This window comes from Aspergillus aculeatinus (genome assembly GCF_003184765.1).
Source record: "Aspergillus aculeatinus CBS 121060 unplaced genomic scaffold BO66scaffold_9, whole genome shotgun sequence".
NCBI classification, from domain to species: Eukaryota; Fungi; Ascomycota; class Eurotiomycetes; order Eurotiales; family Aspergillaceae; genus Aspergillus; species Aspergillus aculeatinus.
In genome coordinates, this window is record NW_020291478.1 from 346,610 (window position 1) to 361,441 (window position 14,832).

The window sequence follows — 14,832 nt, forward strand, 5'->3', positions numbered from 1 at the left end:
CGCCTCCACAACCATCCACTTCTCGATCATAATTTCAACAAGGTCCAACCAAGACATACTGCCAATCTCATCCTTCACAAATACTTCACACCTTGTTTGACGATGGGTCTACTATCAATGCTTTTTGGGCATCGTCAAGTCCCAACTTTTCCGACCGATCGAATCATCCCTCTACGCGTCTGGGATGACATTCCACACTTGCGCTCATTGGTTCATGACTGTACCTTTGGCTTCGACGATGTGCTCGATATCACGAAGCTACGTGAAGCACTACATACTCTGCTTCAGATAGGTAACTGGAGACAGCTGGGGGCGCGGTTGAGGTTGAACGTAGGTTTTCCTTCCTACTGACTGACACTGAAAGGCTTCTAAGCCAAACACTGATTGGTCTGGTCTTCAGTCAGAAGGAAAACTTGAATACCATATCCCAGCCCAGTACGACGATACCCGATCAGCATTCATCTTCACGACAACAAAGCATACCTCGAGTATCAATGATCACCCACTGGGGTCTCGTCTCCCACGAACATCATCATCCAAGGCACCCTTCTTGGCCCCATGCGCGGCCGAATTCAGTCCCTTAGTGTGTGGCCATGGCTCTCCCCAAGTCCTGAGGGATTGGATTTCGTCCGATCTACCGCAGCTCAGAATTCATGTGGTCCTGTTTGATGATTCGACCCTGTTGACAATCACACACCCGCATACGCTGATGGACGCGGTAGGGCGCTCAACATTCCTGCGAGCCTGGACAGCCGTCCTGCGCGGCCAACTTGGGGAAGTTCCACCCTTCCGAGACCTGTCCGAGGACCCGCTGGCTTCGCTCGGTGTGGAAGTTCCAGGACCAAGCTACATCCATGCCGACCGGGTCCTTCAGGGACTTGGGATCGTCGGATTTGGAATCCGCTATTTGTTCGACATGTGGTTCCACCGTCAACAAGATCACCTTTTCCTCATCCCTGGCCGCTTGGTGGACCGAATGCGACAGGAGGTGCTGCAGGAAATTCCCTCCTCCGATGGCACGGCATTTTCCTATCTCAGCGAGAGTGATGTGTTGCTTTCTTGGTGGCTGAAAAGTGTGACTCGGGCATTGGACCTGTCACCGGATCAAACTATCATGTCGATGAACATGTTCGAGATTCGGGATTTGTTCCGCGACTGGTTCCCGACCGGGAGCGCTTACATCGGCAACGCCATTTTCCCTTGCTACACCCTGCTTTCTGTGCCGGAGATCATGGGGGGCAGTCTAGGGACATTGGCGCAAGCGAATCGTCGCGCGCTGAGTCGCCACCGGACCAAGGAGCAGGTGCATGCCTTGGCGGCCCTCCAAAGTCGCTCGCTGTTGAAGACAATCCCGCTCGTCGGCGAGTCAAATCTGGTGTTTATGGCCTGCACTAACCATCACAAAGCCCGGTTCTTTGAGCTGGATTTTTCCGCGGCCGTGGTCCAACCAGGGGTTCCCTTGTCAAAACGAGCCAACCAGTTGGGGCGACCCTCGTATATAGGTTATGCGGAACACACTGATGGGTACTACTCAACGAGGAATCTGCTGCGCGTGATAGGGAAAGACGCCGTGGGCAACTGGTGGCTTTCATGCACTCTACGAGAGGGGGCCTGGGAGAAAATTGTCGGACTGTTGAATTCTGCTTTGATGGAAATCGACAAGACCTTGGAAACCTGAGTATGCAGACAATTTGATGTGCCAGAGCAAGATTATATTTTGGGCGGACAAATCAGATGGTTTCATACCACTGTGGGTCTCAGCCGGGTCTTCAGCTGCAGTGGTCGATGTTATCTTGCATTCACTAGCCAGTACTAAGTTAAAGCAACTCTCGCGTCCCGATTTGGCTTGATCAACCTGGAGCCACCTACGCTACTGCAGTGATTATTATCACAGTGCACTATTAATCATGCTGTAACAAGGGAAGCAGCAATTGCTCAATGGTGGGTCCTGCGGAGGGAGACTAGGAGCCATCTCGCAATTCATGTTCAGGAAATCTGAGCGATCCTGCGTCTTTCGCGAATCTTGGGGCGCGTTTGCTGAGGAATGTGCATTGCAGAACCCACACGCGCCAAACCGGGTGTACACATATACGGTCCTCATTTTGTGACGTATCAGCTTGTTTTCTCCAAGCAACACAGTTCCTGCATTCGAGTTTCTGGATGAATCATTCCATCTCACGTGACTGAAACAGCAATGGTTGTGGTGTCGAATTGTGTGGAATAGCAATCAGTGGCCGACTTTGAGGGTTCAACAGCAGTGAGGTCCGATCATTGGTTGGAACCCGGTGGAATCAAATGTCTGATGCTATTTTGCTTGATGACATCCAGCCGATTGCCCGGTGTTCTTTCCAGGATGGGAAGACCCAAGGCACAGCGATCGAGGAGCAAATTGACTCTGTATCACGAAGAGCTGGATTGCTCACAGCCTACACCTATGCCACTCGCTATGAGAGATGGGGCTTGGTTATATGCGTCTTCTGTGCGCTGGTTGCCGGTGCAGCGCTTCCTTTGGTGACGGTAAATATTCTCTTAATTTGCACAGCGTCACACTTAAGCTGACTCGTATAGCTCATTTTCGGATCGTTCATCGATCACTTTATGAGCGGCAATTCAGATGAAGCCGAGAGAAGTGGCACAATCGCACAATCGGCCACGCAGCTGTCACTATGGCTGGTTTACATCGGTCCGTGAGTGCCCATCCGGACGAGGGCTGAACGTCGGCTGATTGATCTAGGAAGCTATCGGATCCCTTCTATCGACTTTGTGTAGCACCTGGGGGTTCAATCGCCTCGGCGAAAAGATCACGGCGAGACTACAATTAGAGTACCTCGACGCTGCTCTACATCAGAATCTGGAGTACTTCGATGCTGTCGGGTCCGGCCAGCTGACGGCTGGCATTGACACCGACATAAGAGCGATCCAGGAAGGAATTTCGCAGAAGATGGGCATGCTTATCTCCGGTTTCGCCGGCTTCATCGTGGCCATCATTATTGCCTTCTCGCAGAACCCTCAGTTTGCGGGAATCATGCTATCCCAGCCTCTGGCTCTAATGCTTGTAGTAGGTGGGCTTGGATCCTGGATGAGCAGGACTCAACGGGAAGGGCAGGTGAACTGGGTAAAGGCAGACAGCCTTGCGCAAGATGTGCTTGGTGCCATGAGAGCTGTTCTTGCGTACCGAAGTCAGGAGAGATACACGAACAAATACCAGGAAATTATTCGAGGTCCTATTCTGCTCGAGCGTCGCGAGCGTTTTATTTTCGGTACCATTGTTGCCGGATCTTTCACCGTCCTTCATTGGGCAAATGGATTAGGTGTATGTAGGTCCTACTTCCCTATCAACTTAGATTGACTGACTCTTAGCGATTGCCAATGTGTAGATCTGGCAAGCAAATCGCCGGGTTCATGAATCGGCATGTACCATCGCCGAAGCCTTGACTATCTTGTATGCAATGACGGTTGCCGGAGGAATGCTTAGCCAGGCTCTCCCTTTTCTACCCGCTATCATTCAAGCTCATGGCGCAGTCAGTCGAGTTCTTTCGGTCATTGATCGTACATCACCCTCAAACTCTGCATGTTCTGCAGGTCGCACCATCAAGTCCTTCCGCGGATGGATTGAATTTCAGAATGTGAACTTCGCGTATCCGTCCCAACCGAATCGAACGATATTAGACTGCCTTACTTTCAACGTTTTGCCAGGTCAGACAGTGGCATTCGTTGGTGCTTCAGGATCTGGGAAGTCAACGGTGCTCTGTCTTCTGGAGCGATTGTATCTACCATCCAACGGGTGCATAACGGTAGATCATGAACCCATCGAAGAGCTCAGCATCTCGTGGTTGAGGTCCCAGATGGGATACGTCGATCAGGATGTGGGTCTCTTCCGAGCGTCAATTCACGACAACATAGCCTACGGCCTTCATGTTTCTTTGAGACAGGTCTGTCGGATTACCTTATTCCAGGGAGATCGTGTACTGATTGATTTGGGTAGAGCCTAACAGCAGCAGACATCAGGCAGCGGGTTGTTGAAGCAGCCAAGATTGCTCAGATACATTCCTTCATTTCCGACCTGCCTCATAGCTACGATACAGCACTAGGCTTCCGCGGGTCCGGTTTGTCTGGAGGCCAAAGGCAGCGAATCGCCATCGCTCGGGCGATCGTGTCCCAGCCTCCAATTCTGCTTCTCGATGAAGCCACTGCCGCCCTAGACAGCAAGAGTGAAATGGAGGTCCAGAAGGCACTAGATGCAGCGATGATGGGGAGAACGACACTTGTGATTGCGCATCGACTGTCCACAATCCAGCGTGCCGACAAGATTATCGTCATGCACAATGGACAGATCAGGGCTCAAGGCTCACACGCAGAACTCATGCGCACATGCGAAATTTACCAAGCTTTAGTCAGGCAACAGAGCATGAAGACGGAACCTCCAGCTCAGGAAGCGTTACAATATGACAGAAACTCGTTTTCAGAGGATGTGTCAACTGAAGACTGGAGGTACATTACAAAATTGGGTACAATCATCCATAAGCCAAACAATGGCTCTGCATCTACCCAGGTCCCTCGGGGTAGCTTTGGATTTGTTTGGAAGCTCAATGAGCCAGAACTGCTTTATCTTGTAGCTGGCGTTTTTCTTAGTATCCTTGCAGGCATGAGCTATCCCCTTCACGCGATCTTCTTCGGGAACGGAATTGTTTCTATCATTGATCCTGAGCTAAGTACGGGTGATCACCCCGCCCGTTTCTGGGCTCTGATGTACCTTATCCATGGTGCTGTTGTCTTTGCGATATACTGTGGCCGGGGATATTGTTTCGCAGCTTCTGCATCCATGCTTCACATGCGAGCCCGCGCTTTCCTATTCGAATCCCTCCTCTCAAAGGGGTTCCCGTTCTTCGATGACGAGGCTCATTCAACCGGATCCCTTCTCAGTGTTCTTTCTTTCGACGCTCAGAAGATCATCGGCATCTCAGGGACATCCCTTGGTTTGACTGCTGAGAGCGTGTTCATGCTCGTCACTGGGGTCACTGTCGGGTGTGCCTTTGGCTGGAAGCTGGGATTGGCCTCAACAGCGATAATCCCGTTCATCGCCGCGTCGGGATTTCTGCAGTATTTCATTGTGATGCATGTGCAAAGATACATCAGACGGAACTCCGATGCAGTTGCAGTCGCACATGAGGCTTTTACCGCAGTCCGAACCGTGACCGTCCTCGGGCTGCAGAGCACCATCAGCGCGACATTTGCCGCCCAGATCCAGCAGGACGTTCGAGAGAGATACTGGATCTTGACCGGCGTAGCCTACGCATGCGGGACGTTCTTTCGTGTGTTGGGCATTGCTTTTGTCTTCTGGTATGGAGGAGTCCATCTCATTGCCACAGGAAAGTACTCTATTCAGCAGTTCTACGTCTGCTTCGCGGCTATCGTGTGGGGGTCCCAGGCGGCGTCGACTCTCTTTGCGCATGCGCCGGACGTCGCAGGCGCGCAGATGGCCGCTTCTCGGATGCAAAGTCTTATGCATGGGTCAAGCTTTGCTCAATCAGAAGGTGCTGTGCCGACCCCAAGCACTGTCAAGGATGTCGCACTGCGGAAAGTTCACTTCAGGTATCCCACCCGCCCTTCTGCGTCCTGGACTCTGAATGGTATTAGTCTGAATGCGCGCGCTGGACACTTTGTCGGTCTGGTTGGAGCAACTGGAAGCGGGAAAAGCTCTGTGATCAACCTCCTTGAGCGCTTTTATTCTATTGGCTCTGGTAGTATTACGCTTAATGGGGCGTCGATCGACGAGTACGATCTTGAGTCATACTATCATTACTTCGCCCTCGTCGACCAGAACCCGTGCCTTGTGGGCGAAGATATCCGGGAGGCTCTTCATAGTGATAACAGAGTCATCCCTGATGAGCAGCTTCTTGCTGTTCTAGCCAAGGTGGGGCTGGAAGAGTTCGTTGTGAGTACCTGTCACCACCTGGTCAGTGGATTCCCCGCCTAATCCATTCATACTAGTTGTCCCTTCCTCAAGGACTCGGAACACCCATCATAGCAAACGGAACCAATCTCTCAGGTGGTCAACGTCAACTGATGGCCATTGCAAAAGCCCTGCTATGGAAGCCGAAAATACTGTACGTGATTCTGGCTCTCCCGCATGGCTCTAGACGAGCGGACTGACAGGAAAACAGACTCCTAGACGAAGCAACTTCAGCATTAGATGTGTCCTCAGAGTATCAAGTACAAGAGGCCCTACGCGAGGCAATGGCCGGTCGGACAACCATCGCTGTGGCTCATCGCTTGAAGACAATCATGCACGCAGATGAGATTTTGGTCTTCGAAAATGGGCGAATTATCGAAAGGGGGACGCATCGGAAACTCATGGAGAGGCGGGGCAAGTACTGGGAATTGGCGCAGTTGCAGGAGTTGGAGGGGTGATCCTGCCCCGGTTTATTTTTGTCTGGTCACAGTCACTATGGTCGAAGTCTAATTTTTGCCGAGCACGCGGTAGCCGAAATGTACTGTACAATTACTGCACATGATGACCGCGCCCACATCCAATCCGCAACCAAGCCTTGGGCTGATCTGACTTGGCGAAGACAAGCATTGGCCAAGAGGCTCGTATTACCGCTGCGCTGAAGTATTTCTGGGATCGTGAGGCTGAGCTTTTTCGAGGTGTATTTCAGCGTGTCAGGTGAGATCGTACTGTGCTTTCTACGCAGCATCTACTGTTTCTAAGCGTAGGCCTTACGCTGTATGGGTTCAGTTAACTCGTGAGGCATTCTGGAGAAGAGAACAAGTCTGATTCTAATGGCATATTTAGGCTAGCAAAGCTGTAATACACGCCTGATGTACACCTGGAAAAGCAATTATCGACGAGGTCATCCCGCATTGGCCGAAATACGAGAGGTACGCCTGATGTCTCACAACCTCTACCAACGGGATTGTGCAACCTCGAATTCGATAAATATAGCAGAGACATTGTCTGTGCCTGACGTCGACTTACAAATCTGAGATGGGAATGAGCGACTTAGTTGAATCGAGCAAGCTGATGCAGCTTTCATGTCATGCCTGGATGTGTCCGAATTAAGGGACTAGAAACAACTACATAAGGGCCATCGATTCCACAGAAGAGGCCTGATAATTCATCAACATCACCATCCAACACAACCTGACAACCTAGATCAGCAACCATGAAGAGCATCCTCGCCCTCGCAACCTTCGCCACCACGGCCCTGAGCCAAGGCATCTTCATAAACTCCCCTGCAGCAGGCACCGAACTCCAAGTTGGAGAAACCATCACCGTCCAGGTCGCTCGCGGCGTACGATCTGCCTTTTCCAACCCTTTCTATCTGCCTTCTTTCCGCATAACCCTCACCTTACCCAAGCAGACAGGAGGCCCCTGATTGACAATCAAACGATGACAGGACTACATCCAAGCCATGACGGAAATCGGCATCGCGATCGGCATCCAATCCTGCCCCGACACTCGCCCCTGCCCTTCCCCGGACGAATACCTGCAATACGTGCTCTACACCGGACCGTATGACCCTCAGTATGAGACGGGGTTCTACGATCAGTATCAGAATTTCACGATCACGGTGCCCGACGTGACGGGACCGGCGCAGATCGGGGTGACGAGGGCTTATCTTGTTGGGGTATGTGGCTTTCTTCTCTTTGCATCGCGGAGGGAAATGGATGTGGCTGGAAGGAGCATGCATGCTGATGATGTGTTCTGGGTGTCTAGGCCGGTTATTTGACTGTTGTTGGGTCGACGGCGAGTAACTATACTATTGTGGCGTGATGGAGGGGTGGGAAAGTTGGGAGAATGGGTATGTTGAGATGGTTCTGTTCTGAGATAGAGTTTGGGATTGAGGCTGGTTTTCCAGTTAGTGCTTTGAGTATTCTGGGTTTCGTGGAAACGAGAGTCATTGGGGTCATCTTCAAGTTTACCTTTGTCTTCTTCCATTTCAAGTAGGCAAAGTCCGTCGTTGTGGAAGCAAAGCGGGGCGTAGGCAGGACCCTGGGGACCCACCCCCGGAAGACTGACCCCGGGGGAAAGCTTATACTAGTAGCATATGCTCTTTCTCCACTCAGTCGTTCCAGTACTTTAGCCTCTGTGGACTCATTTTTATGTTTGATAGATAATCAAGGGAAACACATATAGTACTAGACCAGAAGGTCCCAAGTATGCATCTGCAGACTCCGTTGTATGAGAAAAAAAACCTCAAATAACTGATGAAGAACCCATCTCTTTCAAGGCATGCAACTGCCCCCTCCAGGCTCCCGCTTCTCCCCCCCCCCCATGGATGACCGACTGTGCACCTCCCACCTCTTGACTCACCAGCCGCGCCCGAGCCACACCGGGCCAGTGTGTCGAGCCGCATGGCTGCGCATTCAATCGCCAATGGCCGCGCAAAGAATTGTATGGTCTCTGTGTCGGGTTAATGTCTGAAAAAGGCGGTGAATAACGCCTGGAGCCCGACAATGGGAATACTGCCGAACGAGTTAAGCATCAGCGCATTGATGCGTGTGAATTGCGCAACGACGGGTGAATCCGCTCCTGCGCCCTCACTCGCCCCCGGGCATAAATATCTCCTCCTTCTCCTTCCCTTCGCCGTTTCTCTTCCTTCCTGCTTCCTTCCTCCCACGAACCACCAGCTTCCATCGTTCCAATTTCATGATCACCCTCCCATCTCTGGTCAAGGTTGAGGTCTATCTCATGGCTTGACTTGTTTCTTTACTTGTTCTTTGTCATCATCATCATCATCTTCATCATCAGTCGTCATCAACTCTCACTTGCTTCTGTGATTCTGCTTTACTTCTATCAAGCTCCCTTTCTTCTATCGAGCTCACTTTCTGTCATCAAGCCCACCTCAACCTGTTCTACCTTTATCACATCTACCTCTATTCAGCCCACTTGTCTCTATCAAGTCCATCAAGTTGCTTCAACTTCCCACTCCCACGGTTTTTTCTTCTCACTCTTCCCCTGTGTCAAATCTACATCTCATGATCCTCATCCTCGGAAGAGTGGAAAGTGATGAGCGAGCTCGCTCTACGAAGAAGCCCTCTGGTAAGTCCAGTTATCTCTCTCCTCCTGACCCGGTCTGAGCTGAGTCAAATGTATCCATCTTCAGATCAAGGCTGACACTCGTCCACAGAGCCTAGAGGCTGGGTCTATGGCTACGGCCGAAATGGACTACTTCTAAGCAAGCTGTGATCGCAGCGACATGAACAGTCAGATCCTTCCGGACAATATAGCTCCCGTTCCGTGATGCAACGAGCCTTGTCTGCGCGTTTCAGCTCATGACACAGCTCAAGACTGTCAGCGAACCGGAACTTGACTGCCTGGGAACTTGATGAGGCAAACTGAGGTATATGATACTCAGAACTTCCCTTCCACAAAAATAGCGAGACTGACAGTCATGGCTTCAAGGTCTCGAGATCGCCTGTTTATGAACCTACACAAAGACTCTGCAGTCACGGGCGACCGAGCTCCACCAAAGTTGGATGTCGAATGCAAAGCCCTTTGGTCGGTCGACAGGGTTTGGCATGCTCATATGTCTGGCATGTTGTTACCCCATATGAGCAACGCCATCGGCGCGGAAAGAGCCACTGGCTGAGTGGCACGGCAGCCAGAGTGGATGCTCCAGCAAGTCAATATGCTGAGCTACTGAAAGACGCCGTCAGCTTCAGCGTGGCCGTGACAAACTCAAGGAGATCACGGCAGCGCAGAGTTGAATATCAAACACCAGTAAGCAAAAAGCTGGAACCTGATTGCGACCGTCTGGTAGCTGAGATCATCTTCTCCCTCCATCTTATATCCTTCACAGGACCCAACAGAACGCCAGTTGACACTTGCATGTGCAAGCCCAGGCGGATCTTGCCACGCCAGCGTCTGGCTTGCTTACATCTCCTGCTCATTCTTGATCTGACTTTCTTGTCTCAATCATCTTGATCCCTTTCGCTGTATTAGCAAGTGCACCATGCTTTGCCTCAGCTCAGTGTTGAATTCTCCAGGCACAAGACATTGCTTGTGGGGCTTGCTTGACGTTTGAGTCTCTAAAGATATGCTGTTGATCTTTTTGACGTGACAGACAACTCGTGTTTCTTGCGGTGGTTTCACATTGGACCATGGCAATGTCTAATCTCTTCTCACCTGCTTATGATTTTTCTTCAACCCTGTGCGATCTCGTCGCGTCCCTCAATTTGCTTCCTGCAGTCTGGGTCTCTCTATGTCGTTTCAGTGCTATGTTATACCTGTTGCCTGAAGCGCAAAGGCATGGCAGAGGTGAAAGAACAAAAATCATCAGTTCACAATCGAGGTAGGGTGAGATATACCCTCTCTCAGAAAGCGAAACTGAGATTGCTCGTTCGTTTACCTCGGGTTCGGGTACTAAGGATTGAGGCTCCTCAATCGGAGAAAGTCATTCAGAGAGTCACAAGACCAGGCCGCCCCATGAGTGGCCATATGACTACTGCAACGCGTCTGAGTTTGACTGATCTCTGTTCAGTCGAGTATGTTTATGCAATGGGCCAGGTCGGCACCAAGCTCTACAAAATTGTCGACGAGCTCGGTGTTAATTGGACTACCAAACGAGCCTACACGGAAATCCCAGAGTCCGACACGGAGGAAAAAGTCAGAAAGTAAGTACTTAAGGTGATGACTTAATACCGCGACGATGTGAAAAAGGCCTTGGAAATTTTCAGTCAACGCGCATGCGACTGGCGCTCGGAATGCCTAGACTGGGAAGATACATTGCTTATTAAAGCAAACATTCTTACCCAAACTGAGAAAGACGAGCTCGATACAGTTGTCTTGAACCACAAGAACCATGACTATTCAGCATGGACGGCAGTATTATCCACCATGGGAGGATTGCACAACTACAGGAACTCGGAGAATGTGAGAAAGTCGAATAAATGGTATGTTTACCCCGGTCTTTACTACTGGAAGGCAAGAATCGAGAAACTTGATCAAAGCCTCGTCAACCTGTCCAAGGAAGTGGACCAGGACGAAAAATATCTGGCAGAGGAAGCTAGCAAGGAAGAAGAAGCGAGAAAGCTCGCCGCGTGTGGTCTGACACTTATGTCTCGGGCATCCTTGATATTGTTCCAAGCATTTACTCCGGTACTACGATAGTCGTTTCGCCCGGCATCCTTGATTTCGATACGTCGCATTCAACACTGATGCGACAACAGATCAGCAGCCGCGTCAGTTTTTATACCTGCAATGCCAAGGTTCTCCAAAGATGGCTCACTTATCGCCGTCTTTGAAGAAGGCACAGAGTTCCGAAGTTGAAAATACGAAACGTACTCAACCAGACTGAGCAACATGGCGGATGCCGTACAATTCCGCACCTCTCTTCCTGCGATATCCCATCTTCTCGCGGGCTGGTAGATTTTGCTTCGGTATGCAGTCTACTGTCTGCCCTTGCCTCCTTACACGAGACCCCCGAAACACAAGAGAACCAGATGCAAGGGTACGGCAAACAGGCACTAAGGTGGCTCAAATCCTAACATAATTGGCATTTCTGCCAATCGCCATTGGTCGATTCGTATTAGGGAACTATTCATGAAAACCCTCGAAGAACTGCACAAGGTGTCCAAGAAAAACGTCGGCTTCTTTAAAGACTCAGTCAAAGACTCTACGAGCCTGTACCTTGCTTATGATGGGCGGTATCCCTTGCACAGTGGTGTGGTAAAGTTCAGAGAGAGGGTGGAAAAGGCGGAGGTCGTCGCTTGTTGGCGAGTCTCAACCGAGGGCATGATGAGGAACACCGAGGTCATGTTGAAGCAATGGGAGCCGATGCAAAGCATCAACAGCTCCAGCATCGGAGCATTTCTTCCCATCAGCTGATGATTCTTTAAGGGTTTTTACAGGAACCGCAAGAACGCACTGCGTGCCCTACTTCTGAATACTTGCGTGTTGGCAGGACTTTTTGAAATCTGCGCGTGATGGAGCGCCTATTCGCAAAGTCTACTTCTGAGGTTACCTCCAATCAGTACACTATCGATCCAGACCCCGCAAAGCCTGGTGCTTGGCTATATTGGAGCACAGGTCGAGACATGGGCAACGTGAAAACAAGATGTTGATATAATCTGGTCCCCAGGGTAATCTTGATACAACCATCCTCCTAGGTCGAATCAATTGTGAAGCTTTCATCACCACAGGTCAGGCTGCGCGCCCTGACATGTTTTATGTTGATACCACCAAGGCTCGGACTAAGAACGGTCCCTTTTGCCAACGTCGCGCCTTTGTGGTTCCATCTTCCCGTCGTTAGGTTCCTCTTACCTCTTTATCTCCCATGACTAACATTTAACTTAGTTTAATGCCGATCTCAACGCTATTGCTATGGCAGTATGTTGCTTCTCGGAAGAGGATTGAGGATATGACAAAGGAGGAATTGGTCACGCTGTTTTGTCGTACATCACAGACATTCGATTCTGTTCAACAGACTCCTCTTTCTGCCGAGGCTGGCCCGTCGCCCTCCACCTCTGCGGCGTTGCCAGGGTCGGCTGTTCCGCGCCGATTGTGGATTTTGTGACACGAGCTTCCTGCCTACACTGTATTACCCACTCTACTATTACTCGTCAGAGAGCATTTCGAGAGTGCATACGTCTTATCGAGTGGTTGGGAGGAGCGTGTGCAGAGTGTCTGCTTTCCGGAAATCGCTGGGGCGGTTGTTCGCTCGCCAACACCCTTGAACGCCGTTTTGACCCTACCGATCTATCTGGTGCCTCTCACGCCGATGACCTGAATGTAGTAAATCTTCTTTCCAACTCGGAATCTGAAATTCCCGAGCTCGTCGTTCCAGAAGTCGAAATCCTCGCCCTGGTAACTTGCTGAAGTCTTCCCGCGTGGAGGCTCAATATATAGGTTCAAAAGCCGTACCTGTCTAGGCCTCTGCGAGCCGAGACAATACCTTTGCAAATGCCAACAAGAAGATTGACTCATGCAAGGATTTTGGCTCTCCGGAATTTTAACCTCATTATTAACAAAGGTCTCGAGGGCGCCATGTTCACTATATTTCTGGTACAATTGCAAGATTCGATTGCCGACTCCAGTGAGATTGCGTGCTACTCAAGCTACCGATACAGTGCAATGTGGATTGTGCTCTCTAAGGATGGTAGGCGCCATTGCATACATTCTTTTATTCCAAGATTAGGACGGTTTGCATACATTTTTGTCCATGTGCAGTGTCTCAATTGATTGTCTGTGTCGGAGCTGTGCTCTCTGGGTGAGAACGGCATCCGCGAGCTGGCATCCGCTGTTCTGTAGGTCGGGGACTCGCTTCAAGCTCGCCTTTCTTTGATTAATTATGCGGTCTTGTTCTTTTACAACAAGCTCATGCATCCGCCGGTATGTGATCCCCTCTTCCCCTGAATGACTTCCCTTGGAGCGTCGCTGTGCAGCGTTGACCAGTCTCTGCCTCATAGCGCCCGCCCTGCAACGGTCCTGATTTCTGATGTATCCCGCGGCGCCACATCTTCAGCGAGTAAATATGCGTCTCTCATACCACAGTCCGGAACACCCCGGAGGGGAATTTCGGAGTCATAGTCTGCTTGCAATCCGATATCAGTCGATATACACTGGACTGGCGAGATGACACTCATTCTACGCGTGTCGCAGTACCTGTGGCTTCTTATCAACCTGCCAACATTGCGACTATACGCTTGCGATCATGCCATGATTGAGAGCAGATAGAGGTCTATACAACCACGCTCAAGCAGAGCTGTGGGAGGGTGGCCGTGGCGGCCGTCTGCAGAGATGAAAGCAGCGTATGCGAGCCCACAATCCACAGGCAAAGCCAACCCAAGTCCACGCGGGCTGGAAATAGCAGGTATAGGGCTGCTCTTGCATTGCGGGCTTGGGGATTGTTCATCGGCACAACCACCTGCGACGAACAAACGCCCCCCGCAAGCGAATCACTACACCACTTCCACATAAAGCCTCTCACCTGCGAATCATGTTTGGGCCCTCAAACTTTGCACCCTATCTTAGCGTACTCCTGCTGCAAAGCTCTTACCCACTTTTCTTTTAGGGAAAACCTATCGAAATGATTGATCTCACTGAACACAGTGTCAGGCAAAGCGATCTTCGCCTGTTCTTATTCTTCATCTTCATGTTCAAATGGGGCCGAAGGGATCGATAAGGGGGCTTGTGCAGAACCCAAAGCATTGCGAGGGGAAGCCTTACGCTCACGTTCAAAACTACGAAGTTGAGTTGTTCAGCGAGAGAACTTGTAAGTCTTCCCTTTATTTTTCTCTGATTATTCAGAGCTTTATTGTCTAACAGTCCGAGCCTTCCTAGGGAACTGTGGACTAATGCCACTCGATCGAGTCGCGGTGCTGACTGACTCGCATGGACAATCTCGTCAACTAAAGTGGCAGCTTGACGCATCTCGCCGAAAGCTTGACGGCTAGCGCGTAGATCGCTGACATATTTCACTAATTCGAACCATCGTGCTGAACGATAGCAGCAAATTTCTTGCTTATCGACTAGAGAAGTCAAAGAGAATAGCCGCTGGTTTGGGCAGAGTATGCTACCCAAAATCCCAAAGAGAGACTCTCAAGGTTGCACACTGAATGACTCGGATGCCGCCGCCCTTATCCAGAAGGAGTTTATACACAATGGCGCTCATTTTTGTTCTCTGAGGATTCATTGGGTCGCAGATCTTGAAGCTACACCAGCTTATCGAGAGAGGTGTTGACTTCTTATATGCTGCCCTTAACCTCCTCCCCGCGGTCCTTCACAGTCGCTGGCAGTCTGGACGTATACGATGTAAGTTGCCTGAATTTACAGGGTCCTTTCTGTCCATCAGTTGAGCTAACGATTCTGGTCCATTCTAATGATGC

The 14,832-nt window shown here is 50.6% G+C and overlaps 5 protein-coding genes across 5 annotated transcripts; all 5 read left to right on the forward strand.

Annotated features, from left to right (window-relative positions):
- Positions 1-117: 117 nt before the first annotated feature.
- BO66DRAFT_368313 (uncharacterized protein) lies at positions 118-1,678 on the forward strand (the record flags this gene model as incomplete). The annotated part of the gene is made up of 2 exons (XM_025645331.1): positions 118-330; positions 401-1,678. 2 exons carry the CDS (start codon positions 118-120, stop codon positions 1,676-1,678), a joined length of 1,491 nt encoding a protein of 496 aa, XP_025506773.1.
- A 568-nt stretch (positions 1,679-2,246) lies between these two features.
- On the forward strand, positions 2,247-6,411 carry BO66DRAFT_368316 (ABC transporter ATP-binding protein; the record flags this gene model as incomplete). Its single annotated transcript, XM_025645332.1, has 7 exons — positions 2,247-2,517; positions 2,569-2,683; positions 2,739-3,313; positions 3,378-3,963; positions 3,996-5,935; positions 5,992-6,107; positions 6,165-6,411. The coding sequence occupies exons 1-7, from the start codon at positions 2,296-2,298 to the stop codon at positions 6,409-6,411; spliced, it is 3,801 nt and encodes a 1,266-aa protein (XP_025506774.1). The 5' UTR covers positions 2,247-2,295.
- A 721-nt stretch (positions 6,412-7,132) lies between these two features.
- On the forward strand, positions 7,133-7,899 carry BO66DRAFT_389525 (uncharacterized protein). The gene is made up of 3 exons (XM_025646813.1): positions 7,133-7,295; positions 7,401-7,631; positions 7,721-7,899. Exons 1-3 carry the CDS (start codon positions 7,167-7,169, stop codon positions 7,775-7,777), a joined length of 417 nt encoding a protein of 138 aa, XP_025506775.1. The 5' UTR covers positions 7,133-7,166; the 3' UTR covers positions 7,778-7,899.
- A 1,078-nt stretch (positions 7,900-8,977) lies between these two features.
- BO66DRAFT_251191 (uncharacterized protein) lies at positions 8,978-10,035 on the forward strand. Its single transcript, XM_025642959.1, has 3 exons — positions 8,978-9,046; positions 9,111-9,347; positions 9,410-10,035. The coding sequence occupies exons 2-3, from the start codon at positions 9,333-9,335 to the stop codon at positions 9,929-9,931; spliced, it is 537 nt and encodes a 178-aa protein (XP_025506776.1). The 5' UTR covers positions 8,978-9,046; positions 9,111-9,332; the 3' UTR covers positions 9,932-10,035.
- Positions 10,036-10,432: 397 nt separating this feature from the next.
- On the forward strand, positions 10,433-12,823 carry BO66DRAFT_399162 (uncharacterized protein; the record flags this gene model as incomplete). Its single annotated transcript, XM_025648669.1, has 6 exons — positions 10,433-10,620; positions 10,684-11,104; positions 11,299-11,456; positions 11,539-11,758; positions 12,302-12,334; positions 12,572-12,823. The coding sequence occupies 6 exons, from the start codon at positions 10,433-10,435 to the stop codon at positions 12,821-12,823; spliced, it is 1,272 nt and encodes a 423-aa protein (XP_025506777.1).
- Positions 12,824-14,832: the final 2,009 nt, after the last annotated feature.